Source organism: Haliaeetus albicilla, chromosome 12 (assembly GCF_947461875.1).
Source record: "Haliaeetus albicilla chromosome 12, bHalAlb1.1, whole genome shotgun sequence".
NCBI lineage: Eukaryota > Metazoa > Chordata > Aves > Accipitriformes > Accipitridae > Haliaeetus > Haliaeetus albicilla.
This window is the reverse complement of record NC_091494.1, coordinates 6,072,526-6,088,074: the sequence shown is the minus strand read 5'-3', so window position 1 is coordinate 6,088,074 and position 15,549 is coordinate 6,072,526. Positions and strand designations below refer to the sequence as shown.

The window sequence follows — 15,549 nt, the reverse complement described above, 5'->3', positions numbered from 1 at the left end:
ACCTTGTACTTCGTATTTGCAGGAATATTGGTTTTCCAGCGAACTGTGTAGTAACGAGCATCTGTGATCTTCTGGTTCTTTGGCAGAGAGTTGTCTGCCCAAGTGATCCGTATGGTGTCATGACTCAGAATGGAAGCCTGAACTCCCACCGGTGGCATCATGGGAGATGGATCTGGCACTGGAGTGTATGGAGCATTAATAACAAACAAATCAACCTCGGAAGTGTCTAGGGAATTGATGGGTAAAATGTAGTGTATTATAATTAAAAAAAGCGAGAAGGTGGCATTTTAATGTAAACAAAAACAAAAAAGAGGAAATGCAGGGTAGTACAATGAAATGAAAGGTGAGAAATGGAGAAAAAGAGAGAAAAGCCAGAGTTAATAATAGGTGACATAAGACTGGCTAATAAAATTACTCTTGCATCGTGTTCCCTTCTTAAGACAGTAAGGCAACATATATATGCTAATATATACACCTAATCATAGCAGTGTTCAGTGCATTCAACCACAGCCTAAGAACCCCAAACATACAGTAATTTTAACTTTATTTGCCTCAGAATGTCCACTGATTCCTCTTCCAGGAAACAACGATGAGGAAAAAGAGCTGGACTTCTAGATGGGTAAATGCCACTTCATAAAACTTACAGGGAACTCCCATCACCTTTTAAAGTATGGTAATGGCAATCAACTTCCAAGTATCATACAAATTTGCAATAACTGAAGAAACTGCAATTCCAATGTCCTCTAAAACCTATAAGAATTCCTGCTCTTCAGAAGACTCAAACAAACAGAAGTGTTAACATCTACACAAAATAACTAAGTAGTGTCCACAGTCTAGGAGGGAGCAGAGTGAGCCATAGCATAGTAATAGCTCACTTGCAAACAAATTTCTCCACTTACAATCTTTTATTAATGTATTACAAAATGAAAAAAAAAAATGTGTCAAGAAGTGGTTTAGTGTAGGTGACAGCAAATTGAGACTTAGACAAAGAAAATGCAGGTATCATATTCAAAATCTCAGTGTAAAAGACAAAAAAAAAATCTATACTTGTCCATAAAAAGCAAAATAAGGGCCATGCCTTTAGAACTGCACCCACACAATTCATGCTAATGTAATGGTAACTTTTTGAATAAGAGCATCTATAAGTAGTTGAAAGCTTTGTAATTTAAAAACGAAACCAATTTTAGGTGGTTTAATAAACAGCTAAAACATGCAAGGCAATCATTGAAACAGTAAGACCAATCAGTTAAAGAAATGGAGTGTACTTGATGACACTGAAAAACAAGACTTTTAAATTACATATCATCACATTTTCAGCTGCTGTGCATGTTAACAATTTTCAGCTGTGCAGAACTCAAAAGCAGCCCCTTGCCTTTACCTGAGTGAGGCCTGGTCACCGCGCTCTCGTAGAGGGGGATTCCTTCACCAACGTTGTTAAAAGCTTTCAGAGTTATGACATAGTGGGAGCTTGGGTCTAGAGAGAAAAAATAAGTATCTTTTTAAGGCAAGCTGTTAGTGAATCCTGTCTTCTGCTTCTCCATATTCTCTTTGTTCAGTATTTTATTTTTTAACTGAAATGCATGAAATAACTAGTCTAAATTTGAATTGAGAAAGTCTCCACACGGACCTTCTGTTAGTGTTCAACAGCTCTCATACAGCAGAAGTCTATAGTCACAGGAAATATACCTTAAGTACTGTCCAAACAGTAGTGAGGAAAAACATTTTAAAATGAACATTTTAAGTTGCTTTACTATAAAAGTACTCAAACCTCCAGTTTTATGGAACTTCTCAATAGTTCGCAGTACTAATATTTATTTTACTTTCAGGATATTTTACCTACCACAGAGACTTCTGTGGAGGGGTGAATCTGTATTTTTCTTTTAAAGTAGATGCCACTGTATCTTGGTGACATTTTAGTTTCTTTTTTTGCCTGAAGCCACCTGTTCTGCAGCTCCAGAAGGAGAATAATGGAATGCTGCTCAGCATGAAAGTTTTTGTAATAAGTGTTGAAGGAAAAGCATCAAATCAAAATGCACTATGCTTCAAACTCAGTGAATTTAGGATTCTGAGTTTGAGGGTTTTTTTTATTCCTCTACCTCTTTCACTATCATCAGAAAATGGAGTTTATTTAAAATTTATTAACAGTTTGGCATCCGGTATAGTATCTGAATAGGGAAAAAGGTCCTCTTAAAAACATGCATGTAGTTTTATTTATTTGTAATACCATGATTAAAAAACAGTAACATAAATGAGAGGTAAAACTTGGGCACTGATGCTCTTTCACTTTCCTCACCTAAGTTTTCAATGGTGTAGTATCTCTGTTTATAGTCCACCTTGATGGTCTGTGCATGGGGACTACCAATGCCATACCCTATAGCATAGCCTCTCACCACGATGTTCTGGTTTTCAGGTGGAGTCCAGCTTACTACGATACTGGTGACAAGCGGACGGACATGTAAGGAACTTGGAACTTCAGGAACACGAGTTTCTGTTAAAGAAAAATAATGGATTTGAAGGATTTCTCTTAAACAAAGGTAATTACATGAAGAGCTATAAGCTCCTAAGGTTAAATGTAGCACTTCTACTCTGCATCTGTATTAAAATGAGTACGTTCCAAAAGAGCGAACTTTATTGTAGAAGGAAGAGCAATGAGCTTTAATAAGCAAAAGAAAATTAGCATAGTTTCATCTACTAATATATTTTAATAGATCCTCTCTTTAAAAGAAAGGACAGTCATACTGCAGAAAAGTATCAGATCTGCTTCAAGACAGACTTTTTGATGTCTGTGCATGTTCTTTCTAATTCGTAATTTTTCAAAATACGCATTAAATTTATCATGTCTTTCCCCTCCATAAAGCAATCTACTTATAGTTCCATCCTATTACTTACTTGTTGGCATTAAAATAATTATATTGCAAACACACTGATGATGAAAGAAAGGTTCCCGAACTCGTTGTAGGATTAAATAGAATATTCCGAGCTCTAAGAATTGTCAGTAAACTGGGTCTTCCACATGCTGCAAAGGTTTCTTCTGATTTGCGCTACATTTGTTGCTGTTTAAATCCTTGGGTCTCTTTAACATAATTCACAAAATATATGCAGGGACTACACAACCACACCAGAAGATCAAAAAATACTCAGAGAGTCCGTATCAAATGTTCAAATCCTACCCCCACAAGCAACACAAATCTCATCACAACCCAGCAGAGAGATGGAATGGGGATCCTTAATAACAGAAGGACTTCCACAGTATGTCACTGAAATCCCCTAATGTTTTTACTAAAAGTTTTTTCCCCACTGTTGATTAGAACTTAAAAGCACATCTGTACCTACTAGTGTCCATACCTTTGTTTTAACTTCTCAAAAATTAAGGAAGTACTTTTGTCAAGCCACTGGAGCCTGCTGTATGTTGACAGATTATAAATAATTCTGTGCAATAGTGAGCTGAGTTCCCCACTCTAAAATAAAATCAGTTCAGAGAGTTCTGCTTCCTGCAGGGTTTTCATTTTAATGAAACATGCTGCATTTATCTAAAAACATTTAATAAAGCACCACAACAGGATTATTTGGATCATAATACGCCATTGGCCTGCTAGCCCAGGGAGTTTATGGTCTCCAGCTGACACAGCTGATCAATTAAAGTTCACAACTATTAAATACAGAAAAACTACAGGATTGCAATATAAGAAATGACATTTTTAACTGCACAGAAGTTAGTGCACTGGGGATAAACTTTGTACAACTGTTTAACACCTCTTGCACATGCGCTCCTGGTGGGACTTGCACCACCCCTACAAAATTACACAGCCCTCCTAATGCTAAGTTGTAACAGTCTGGCTCCCATTTACATTGATGATACTATAAAGTGAATTATTTTCTGTTTAAATTCAAAAAGCAGCCATGGAATAAAAAGGAATTATGCCTTATATGTCTATTGAACCTGAAAAATTAAAGATTAGCTGTAAATACATTTGCATGGTGAGCTTACTAAAGAAAAGCAAAAAATATACATCTTCTTTCCAGTATGCACATACACAAACATCTCATACAGGTATACAGAGTGATATGAATACCATGTTGCATTGTATCAACTGTGAATTTTTATTACTTTTTTTCATTGTAAAGAATATGCATAAAGTTAGATTTCCTGAAAGGACTGCAACATTCTAATTTGGAAAAAAAATTAAAATGACAAAATCAACACAGAATGAAAAGGTTCTTTTCTTCTCCCACCTTCTGCCCTATTTAGACTTAATCCTGATGCTATCCTCTGGCAAAGTATTGTTAACTCTAATTCAAAGCAGAGTACATTTTCATTACCTTGTGTAAATGTTGCCCATTTACAGAGCTCTACTTCAGTCTAGAGAAGTAGTGGTTTCTCAAAGCTGCAAGGTTGTGTCATATCCAGTTAGACAAACACACAGGTGAAAGTAATTTCAACTCTAAAAAGTAATTTTAAGTAACTACGAAACTGAACTCTACTGTTAATATTGGATCTTGCACTGTTCTTGATTAAGCAACGGAGAGCAAGCAGTAAGAGGACAAGCATTAAGTTGAGCATCAACTTTGCGTAACACAAAGCATGGGCTCCCAAGGGCTTCAATCAGCTGACTGTTGAAGCAATCTTCCAACAGCGTAGAACAAGTATTGAAGCTCTTCCGTTATTCTGTCTTCCAGCTGCCAGTATAACTGAATTTCAAGCCACACAGATCTCAAAGACATTACTGGATCCCGTGGCATTAAGCTAGAATGACCCTCCAGCTACTTTAACAAAGCCGGCAGGGAGACTGGCCTGCAAAATGCATAAGGTACCTTTTGTGCAACAGCAGTAATTAAACACTCTTCTGAAATAGGAGTGGTCTACCCAGAATCACCAGCTCCATGCAGGCAGTTCCAAAGAGATCCGCCCCAGCCATCCTTTTAAAAATGGCACTTCAATTTCAATTGCTTTTAGTCAGATTCTGGGAGATGCTCACAAATCTTCTCATTTGAATTCTGCAAGAATCAGGTTCCCACTTGCAAATTAGTCTAGTGCAGTAAATACCAAACATCTGGAGAAACTATCAAAGGTCAAAATTTTTCACTGAACATCTACTTTTATTGTTAAAACTCTACACTGGAAATACAAGGTGTTAACATGGTTTTGTATACCACATATCATGAATATATGGATTTGGTGGACGATATTTCATTTCTGATTGAAGATATGGTCTCTACTAGTCTATCAGTACTGAAAACATAATCAATCTCCCTTTTCTTCTAAAGCAGCAAAATAACAATTACTGGGGGTCAAACGTTCTCTTTAGAAAAAGAGGCTAAGCAAAAAAAAAATTCAGGAGAAATATTGTAAGAGAGTATGGTGCCAATGAAACATAATGATAGGATTGCAAAGGTCTATGGGTGACAACAACATTTTCCACTGTTTCTTTCCTACTGTGGCATCTCTCTCACATTCGACAAAGTTTACAACTCCAAGTCTGCAACCACAGTGCAGGCACTAATACTGCAAACTGCAGCCAGCAGGACTACATCTAGTCAACTGATGCACGGCATCTCCGAATACCCTTTCACTACTCTGAACTCTTTGAGGTATAATTCAGTGGTTTCATTAGCATAACTTAGGTGCTACGTAAATACATAATCACTATTTTACTTCCCTCAAAGAAAACAGTCCTCCTGCCTCTGTTTCATAGCATGTAAACCCTTGCATGATTAACAAGATGAATTTTATTACAATATAAAAATTGAGCCATTATTGTTATTATATTAATCTTATAATGTATTATTACTTAAATATTGAAACACTGACATTGTAATTGATAATTGGGTATTTCTTAGCAGAAAAAACATAGTGCCAACATACAGTACTAGAAAGTGTAGAAGCAGGGTTTAATTTCAAGCCATTTAATTGACTTGTCAAGAATTTTGTGTTAAAATAGAAATTAATTTCACTTAATCATAAATAAAGCACATTGTATAATCAGAATACAGTAAAAACAATTGAACAAAATCAGGATTGCCTTTTTTAAAGGCAATCAAACTTTACTGTGCCCTGTCCACAAATTCTAATGTTTTTGATGTCACAAGTATGTTCACATTTAAGATCTTACCATCTAGATCGCTCTCAAACGTTTCTGCTGATATCCAGTCGGTAGCTGGTCCAGTACCATTAACAGTCAAGGCAGCTACTCGGAAGCTGTATTCCGTACCTCGTTCAAGACCTAAGAGACAAAGAGTATGCGAGATATCAACACAGGAATTCCAGCTGTGAGCACAGGAATCACAGTTCCTAATTAAAATACAGGCATAACCTGGCAGCAAAAAGCCTTTCACCCCACCATTGCCTTTTGAGCATAACATGAGGTCAGGAATGGAAAAGCACTACCCACAGTGCAGCTCCGGTAAAGAAGCTGACACGAATTAAGACATAACAGCTAAACTGTGACTGGAGACACCCAGGGCTGTGACACTCTGCAGCCTGTCCCTGTGGGCCACTGGAAGAGACTGTGAGGTACTGTTTGCAGCCAGCTTTAATTTCTGGCTATTAATTAGTTTTAAGTGCAGAACCACCTGCATGCATCCATAACTAAACCTAGGTGTAGAGTATCGACAGCAAGTGACCAAACTGTGCAAACAGTTTGTTTGCTGTATATAAGAATGTATAATCAATAATCAAAGCAGTATGAAAATGCACTCAAAATTTGATATATGGAACTTCTTAAACAGGCCCTGTTCCTGGCAAAAATACACTCACTCTAGTTACAGGCACAGGCACATATCAACTACTCTGTGAGAAAACTGAAACTTACTGAGTCACAGCTGGAGTTTTCTGAGAACAAATCAAAACATCCTGTTAAAAAGTGCATATTAGTTTTCTAAGAGGCACAATTTCTTCTCTTTTAACCAACTGTTCATTTACAGAGATTTAAAAAATGAACAAAACGTAGTCTTGCTCCTGTTCTCATGTACTCTTTATTTCTGTTAAACAAAATTCTAGTTCTGGTAACAATATATAATTTTTACTAAGTAATGTACTAGACTGGATTTTTTCAGTGTACAAAATAGACAGATATATTACATTCATGCCAGAAAGAAGAAAAAAGGTTGATGTCAGTGAAACTAGGTGGGATGACTTGCACAGATGCCCGAGTTAAGAAGTTCATAGGACTCTTGAGCTGGGCTTGCTGGTGAGCATTGCCAAGACAGAGCACCCCTGCCTTAAACCCACATGCAAACAGGGGAGTCTGCCAACCACGCAGCCAAACTGCATTTCTCTGGCATCCTTCTCCATACGTTTATTTCTGGCACTTAGGCAGACACAATGAGCTCAGGACCATCTTCTCCGTGCAACCCCCATGCCTTTTATAAAGGTTTTAAAATGACTTGTCCAGTCCACTTAGCCAATCAGTGGCAAAATTAGGGCTAGAAAACAGGTCAGTAGACTTCAGTTATCACTAGCCAGCCTATGCTACCTCATAACCTACAAATGTTCATTTTAAGTGTTTTCATTTTTTCTTCCAAGGCAAGAACCCTACATAAACTTGCCTCTGAGCCTCAGCCCACTAAAGGCACCTGAAAAGCCCCTTCTGATAACAAATGCTTGCAAATAATAGCTCACCTTCAATTAGCTGAAAAAGCTGGGTCCCACCAATGCTCTCTGTTACATCACTCTTGCGGGACACTTTACGGTAGCGAATTTTGTAGCCAGTGATTTGTCCACTGTGTGTCCCGGCAGGAGGAGGCTGCCAGTGTAGCATGATGCTCTGTGGAAGGTAGAAGGTCATTACAAAGTCATCGCCTCCCACGCAGCCAGAGAAACTACTCTAGTGCTAATACTTCATGAAACACAAGACGGAAAAACATGCATACAGAAAATACTGCCTCTTCATACAGTAAACCATAGGCTATATGTAAAAAGTAAAAAACCTATGATTCAGCAGCAGCCCAGGTCATACACGTTCCTATAGAAGTTCAACTCTAAGCGCTTCAATCCTATTAGACCTTCTGATTCCAGTTTCACAAATAGCCTCTTGGGTTTCCCCTTCATTTTCTTCAGGTTATCTTAAGACATGGTTTACTTGAGGATCTATCTTTAGGAACTGGTATTTTCTCTAAGGGGTACAAGTTACCTGTAGTTTATGTGCATGAAGTTATTTATTTTTAATCATACAGGCAATAAAAGAAGGTATTTGGAAGAGAGTTTTGAAAAAAAGGCTTTTTAAAAAAATCTCCAATCATAATCACTAAAGTCATAATGACGAAGTATATAATTTTCTCTTCTGAAGTGCCCAGGACAGTATAAACATGCATATGTGTGCACACACACTGTAAACAATAGTTAATCAACAGGAATGCATTCAAGCTCTGGTGCTTCTGGCTTTTGTGCCTGATTAAACCTCTTTCCTCATTAGCCTCCATGCTTTGGTACATTGTCCCCGTCTTCACTGCATTCCATAAGTACAATCCACAACTGGACTGGAGTTTCTAATGCTTCAAGCCCCACATTCAGATATGCTCCTGTTGGGCAACTCAAATAGCTGAAAAGCAGCATGGTAGAAAAAAAGACCCAAAGCAGCCCTAAAATTTGATCGACCTAAGACCCACCAACCTTTTATTTACCCATTACAAACAGGAGATTCTCCACACCTTACCTTGGAATTCCGTACCTCCAGTGTTAGATTCTGTGGTGGAGCACTGGGGACTAGAAACATTGAAGGAATTACAACTCCAAAATTTCCATATACTGTATCAAATACTGTATTTCCATACACAACTACTCTCTGCTATCATTCACTATGAAAGTACAAACCATTCTGGTTTAAGACACTATATAAAGTAACTACAAAATTCTACCAGAGGTACTTTATGACATAGAGTGACTGGCTTAGGAGGTTTATGTATTTTCATCACAAAGAACAAACTCAGTTTTTATTCAGGTCTTTACTTATCACAGGTATCTAAATAAAAAAAGTTTTATATGTAAAGGTACTTCCCATCAACTCTTAAGAAAAGAGATCACGCTCCGTACTTTTCAAAATCAAATCTTTAATTTACATGCTTGTTTCTGGGAACCTGCATTTAAAATTCTAGCCATGGTTTTTGTTGTTAGGGTTTTCTGTAACAGGAAAACCTCAGAGGCGACCCATCTCTGTGTCACTGAACAGGTGAAGTGCATCACAAAGACAGTTTCTGCTCTTAAACTTCCACTCTTTGTTAGTTCTTTACTACCTGTAGCAACTTGCTGGTCATGACAGCTAAACGCCATTAGACAAAAAGGCAATATAAGAGAGAACCTGAGACCGAGGAAATCCCCATCACAGCACTTCAGACTCACAAATGTTATCTCAAAGGCAGAGATAACAAAGACAGGAAGGTGAGGCTCCAGCAAAGCACAAGGACAGGGAAGTAGCACAACAGGGGTAAAGATTGTTCTGGTCAGAATAATGTATTTTCCAAATAACTCACACCAGTCACAACAATACCTAAGAAAACACTCTCCTGGGTGCATGAAGTGAAAGCAGCCCTGTGATAAGTAAAAGGTACACTGGGGTGTGGTTAAATAAATATCCCTCTCGCACTGTCCCACAACAGAAATGGAGATGACAAGGATTTGTTTTTCCTTCTCTCTTGCCAACTGAACTGAGTCTGAAATCACCAGACCTAGGGATTAAGTGCTACATCCTTTAAAAAGCAACAGGAGTTAAGAAGAGGAAATGAAATAAAGCTAAGCTTTTTTGCTTTGCTGTTGCTTTTACGCAGTTGGTGCCTACTTTCAGAACAACCTTAAAAAAACTCATGGGTTTCACAAGGAGTGATTAATAATGAATGCCTATATTGCAGTCTTGGTGAGAGAAAGTCAGTAGGGCACAGGAAAGGATACATGCATGTAAATGTATTCATATACACGTATCTCACCATGTGCACAGTTCATATTATGTCAAAGTAAGCTTAGGCTCAGACCAGATTAAGAATTTAACCAGGCCGACAAATAAAATGGATTTCCTATGGGCTGATACACCACGCTTCAATAGGAAAGGCATAGCCTAGCCTGGTACGTTGTACAGTAACCACCCAGGCAGGAGGACCATGACATGCTGGTGGTTCAGAGAGACTGCAAGGACCAGTCGGTAAGAGAAATGCCCTCCATCAGGGTGTGATGTGCAGAGATTACACTTCTAGCTGTAATACATGATTGCTTCCCTATAGATCAGGAAGACCATGAGAAGAGAAGGAATCCTTATAAGCAGCACATAAACCTTGGTTCAAATTGTAATACACGAAGAGCTATCCTGCAACAAACCACTGTAACAGATTAGGAGCAAAAACCTACATAAAAATGCGGAAGCTTGTTAAATAGAAGCTAAAGGAAGCTTAGAAAGAAATCCCTGTAGGAAACAACGGAGATTGCTTACAGACACCACAATAAGAAAACACAAGAAGAAAACGTGCATCATTCATCTGGAAGGATTTGAGAGATTGACAGGGGAGAACAGCATGGTTAAGCAGCAGGGTTGTAAGATTGTAAGAAGCAAGACAACATCCTTCAGAAAGCTTTAGAAAATAAATTTCTACAGGTTAAATGTGAAAACATAAGTTGGGCCAGAAAGAACTTCAGGAAAACTTGAAAATGACATTACAACCAGTAATAAATTCTTCAAACAAGTAAGGAGCTGGAAGCCCTTTAGAGAAATTGTAGAGTTAGCAAACGGTCAGGGTATGACAGGGAGAAAACGATAAGACCACACAACTATCTGCTTTGCATTCGTACCGAGCGAAAGGAAGAGGAGAGGTTTCCATGACACCCTTTACAAGGGACTTACAGGATCTCTCAGACGGAAATGTCGATATAAGGGATTACGGAAGAGTCAGACATAACGAAGAGCAGCGCGTTGCCAAGGGTTAGATGCTATTCATCCAGGATTTCTCAAGGAACTTGGGAGCGAAACGGTTGCGTGACTTACATGTAACCTCTCACACATTACCTCGATACTGGGAGATGGCAAATTTGATGCCAGTATTTAAAAGGGGGTTCCATTTGAGAAACTTCAAGTAGTAAGTCAGAAACCCATATTAAGCAAATAAATTGAAGCTACAATAAAGCATGAAATTCATAGATATGTGGAGTAATAATACATATTTGTCACTTTTTAAAGGGAAATCCCACACTGTAAACCTGCTGGAGAGGTCTTAAGAAACAATGCAAAGAGGGGCTAGGAGGGAAGTCCTTGCCTGAGTAAACAACTGGTTGAAAGAGAAGGTAGGAACATATGTGGTGGGAGATGACCTGTGGAGCTCCACCGCGGTATGTGCCAAGACCCCTGCTGCTCAACACATTCCTAAGTGACGAAAGGGGGATGAGCAGTGAGGTGACAATTGTTAGTACAGACAAGATCTGATGGTAAAGAACTGCAGAAAAACCTTAGGATATTTTGTGCCTGGATATTGAAGTGACAGATGAAATTCATGGTAGACAAAGTTACACACATGGGAAAAATGATCCTACCGCTATGTGCAAAATGATGGCTCTAAGCAGACCAATTCCACCAAGATCCGTCTACCCCAAAAATATCACCTCAGTGCTCAGAATAAGCCAAAAACGTCAGTCAGTAATTACACGCTTGCATCTTTGATACGATTTTAGTCCCCTCTACCTCCATTTTTAAAAGCACAGAGGAGAACAAAAAACCTAGAAAAAAGCTCAGAAAAGGGCACTGAAGGTTGAAACAACTTTCACAAAAGAAATGGCTAACCATTTCCGTGACTTTGGAATCTGGAAAAGAGATGAATGAGGGAGAATACAGCAGAAGTCTAAAAAATGAGGAGTGGGACAGAGAGCGGTAGACACTGATTATTCGCTCTGTCAGGCAGTATGGCTATAGGCAACAAATGATGCTAACATACAGCAGGTTCAAAACAGAAAAAAAGGATTGATTTTTCACAAAAAATTATTTATAGAATCTTTGTCCACTTAATGTTGTGGATGATAAAAGCTGACGTGAGTTAAGGAGGATGCTGACAGGGTTTCATGAAAGAGAAACTGAATTAATAAAAGACAGAAACCACTGCAGATTCAAGAAGTCCCCTAGAAACAAACTTTTGGAGACAGAGAGAATTTGGGACAATACTCCTCTCTGCTCGTCTATTCTGCTTCTGGTGACTCCTGGAGAGAGGATTCCAGGCTAGGCTCACTTTTGGTCTGACTCTTTTTACATATAAACAAACTTCTCTATAAAAAATAAAAGTTAACATGAACTCTGATCATTCTACAATTGTTCATGTATCTGTATTTGCTCACATTACCTCTTTAATTGCATTACAGAAAATACAGTTACCACTTTGTGCTTTCATTATTATATGCAATTGATTTAAGAGTTTCTGTGCTGGAGTCCAAAGACATGCAACATTTTCCCATATGACCACAATTAAAATAAAACCACTCCACAAGCAAAAGTCTGCTTATAGAACCTAAAAAATAATGTGGAGTTGTTGCATTCAATATACCACTTTTTCTGTCTGCTCCTAATACTTTGTAGATTCAATAACCCATGAAATAAACTACTGATGTTGAAATGAAGGACACTGTTGTTTCATAATCAGAATACAAGATACTTTTGCAGGTATGGTAATTTTCCTTCACCCAGTTTGGAAAGCCTCTGGGGGAACTTCCACCACGTATGGCCATACGCAACAACGACGTTATTAATAAAACAGGGCAACAATGAACAAAACCCCATAGAAGTCTGGTTAAAAATTCACTTAAAGGAAATTACCAGATAATTCCGGGGGTGGGGTGGAGCGGAACTAGAATAAAGCAGCTTACCATCTGACAACGTTCGTACAACAACATCTTGGGTCGAGACTCCAGGACCGTGTTTATTGTAAGCTACCACTCGGAAACTATACTCTGTGTATTTCTTTAATCCATTAATGGTGTAGGAGAGTCCTCCGACATCAACATCCTTTTCGTAAAGAAACATAAATATAAGTCAAGGTCAGAACCAGGTCTGCAGCTATTATAAATGTCTTAAGAATTTCAGTACAGTAAGACTCAAAGTCAAAAGCAGGAATGACACCTTTCTGTAGCACCTGCAGATTAAATCCACAGTTTATACACAGCCGGGACTTGTAAAGAGGCTAACAGTGAGCTTGCACGAGAAAATTCTACCTATCCAATTTAAATCATACATAACACGGACACTGCTTCTGTAAATGAAAAGGAATTTGGGAAACTTGCCTGTTAGTAAAAATTAGTACTATATTTTGAATAGGGGGATGCAGAAGGAGAAAAGGTAATTTTATCTGAGGAATACAACATTCCTATTTAAAAACTGCTGTAAAAAGTTATTTTAAAGGCTAACAAAAATATTCTTCCCTTCACTTTTTAAAGCTGGAATCATACTCATATGCAGTCAGATGGGAAATAAAGTGACTGGGATTAATCCTCCCAAAGTTGTGATTATTCTCAGGTGGCAGCCTGTATACTTCTACAGAACATACTGGATTCTTCCAGTAGAATCATAAGAAAATTTAATCAGTTAGATACTCAGCACTATCAAAATATCAATCCCTGGATCTAAAAACTCAAGAACAGTTCATATTAAGGATCATGCTAAAATCAGTAGTTAGCCTACTTCACTAAAAACCAGCCAACCTATGAAAACTATGCAAGCATCCTTTACACCATCTGAACCACAACTGTCAAGTGATGATAGAGCTGTTATTTGCGTTCTCCTTTTGTGGTATGATGGACTTCCCCAAAAGCTACCTGATGCTGATGAATATCTAAATAAGCCATCACAAAAAAAAAATTACATTGTTTTAATTTCAAGACACATACATTTCATGCTGGATTTTTAATTTTAATTATTTCCATATTTCAGGCTAACAGATTCAGGCTATCAGAAAAATGAACACTTCACAAGGTGTCTTTAGAAATTTAAGGTAAAACCATAATAAAAAGGTTGTTAACGCCATTGCGTATCACGCAGGAAGAGCCAGGCTCTGTACCTGTTCAGTGTCCTGTCCCTTCTCCATGTAATAGAGCTTGTAGTTCTGGATTTCTCCATTGCCAGACAATGGCGTTTCCCAGGTGACAGTAACGGAGGTGGGCGAACTGGCGTACGCTCGGATATTCGGTGCTGGGCCAGGAAGCTGAACTGAAATGTAAGCATGAAACTCTGCTAGTCACCAAGCCTAACCATTAACATTTTTAGGAGCTAATTGTTTTAGCATCAACTTTCACTATTGATTAACTCCAGTTAAAAGATGGGCATTTTTTCCACATTTCAGCATTTCACATGGATTCATTGTGGGGTGTAAAGGTGGGACCAAATTTCTGAAGGAGATCCGGCTCCCTGGGTCAGATTCCTTTTGTCCTGAATGATCCTAACAAATGACAGACTTTGCATTTTCTTGAAGTATTCCTTTTTTCTCTTTCAGTTAATGACAATTTAAAAGTATTCCTCTTATAACAGAAAGTTTTGAGAATTTAACAAGGAATGTCTTCTCAGTTCTTAATGGTGAGAATAAATCATATAATCACACCAACCTGGCAAATCATTTTGAAACTATGGTCTGCAAGTGCAACTTTTAAGAGTATTGACTTATTCTGGGAAAGGTAATGAATAGGGAAAACGAAACAAAACAAACAAAATTGATCCCGAAGTCAAGAAGACTCAAAATATTTACCGCTTACCCTCAGGCTGAGTTGCCACCTTCAGCGGTACTGAGCTCTCTCCGGGGCCATGCTTGTTCTGAGCCACAACTCGAAAGACATAAACTGTTTCTGGCATCAGGTTTTGGATCGTCACTTGTGTCTCTCCAGCACGACTTGTATTTTCAATGCGTTCCCTTTAGGAAACAAAAGGTTTGGGCACAGAAACAATTATTGATTGGTACGAGGATTTTTGAGGGGTAAATAAAGGAATAGTTGCTACTAAGATGTATCCCCTTTGAATATATCTAATGTGTTAATTATGTTGTTATTTATACTGCGCTGACTACACAATAAAACGTTAATATGCCAAAATTGCTGGTGACAAACGGTTTCTAATTTTGTAACTTCTCTTTGAAGAAAAAATATGCACCGACATAAAAGAATAAATTATACTCGACATCACAAAATTCTAAGTAGTCTCTCTGTTATTCTCATAACAGCATGCGATAATTCATAGTGACATAGTTACCCTGCTCCAAAGCCAGAAGAAAAAATATTTAAGCGGCATACACAGTGTCTGGTGAGATTTAAGGCATTTTTGTTAATATTGTGGGGCTGCTTTTTGTGTATTTTTCAAAGAAGCTGTTTTAATGTATTCTTCTACCTCCAAACTTTACTTAGTTCCTCCTTAATATTTAGATTTTTTAAAAAACATCCACGGGCTCTGACTCACACACGCCCAGGCAGACAGCGTTTATGCTATTACCACACAAGTAGCGGAGTCAACAAAAGGCAGCGTCTGCCTGTGTCTCCACTGCTCTCATTCGATCTGACGTGAGCAGAAACCGTCCCTCCGCAGGGGTTCACGCTCGTCTCACACACCAGGAATCAGG

At 38.2% G+C, this 15,549-nt stretch overlaps 1 protein-coding gene across 9 annotated transcripts in view; it reads right to left on the bottom strand.

Moving 5' to 3' along the window:
- Window positions 1-15,549, bottom strand: part of NEO1 (neogenin 1) — a 221,664-nt gene that overhangs the window by 32,492 nt on the left and 173,623 nt on the right. For 7 of the 9 annotated variants that reach the window (XM_069797777.1, XM_069797781.1, XM_069797782.1 and 4 more), the window contains exons 9-17: window positions 14,696-14,850; window positions 14,008-14,156; window positions 12,821-12,959; window positions 8,652-8,701; window positions 7,619-7,763; window positions 6,111-6,221; window positions 2,294-2,488; window positions 1,379-1,474; window positions 3-226 (exon numbers count right to left, since the gene is read on the bottom strand). In XM_069797777.1, the coding sequence (XP_069653878.1) occupies window positions 3-226; window positions 1,379-1,474; window positions 2,294-2,488; window positions 6,111-6,221; window positions 7,619-7,763; window positions 8,652-8,701; window positions 12,821-12,959; window positions 14,008-14,156; window positions 14,696-14,850 (1,264 nt within the window). The remainder of the gene's footprint in view (window positions 1-2; window positions 227-1,378; window positions 1,475-2,293; window positions 2,489-6,110; window positions 6,222-7,618; window positions 7,764-8,651; window positions 8,702-12,820; window positions 12,960-14,007; window positions 14,157-14,695; window positions 14,851-15,549) is intronic. The other 2 variants (XM_069797775.1, XM_069797780.1) reach the window with 1 other exon arrangement.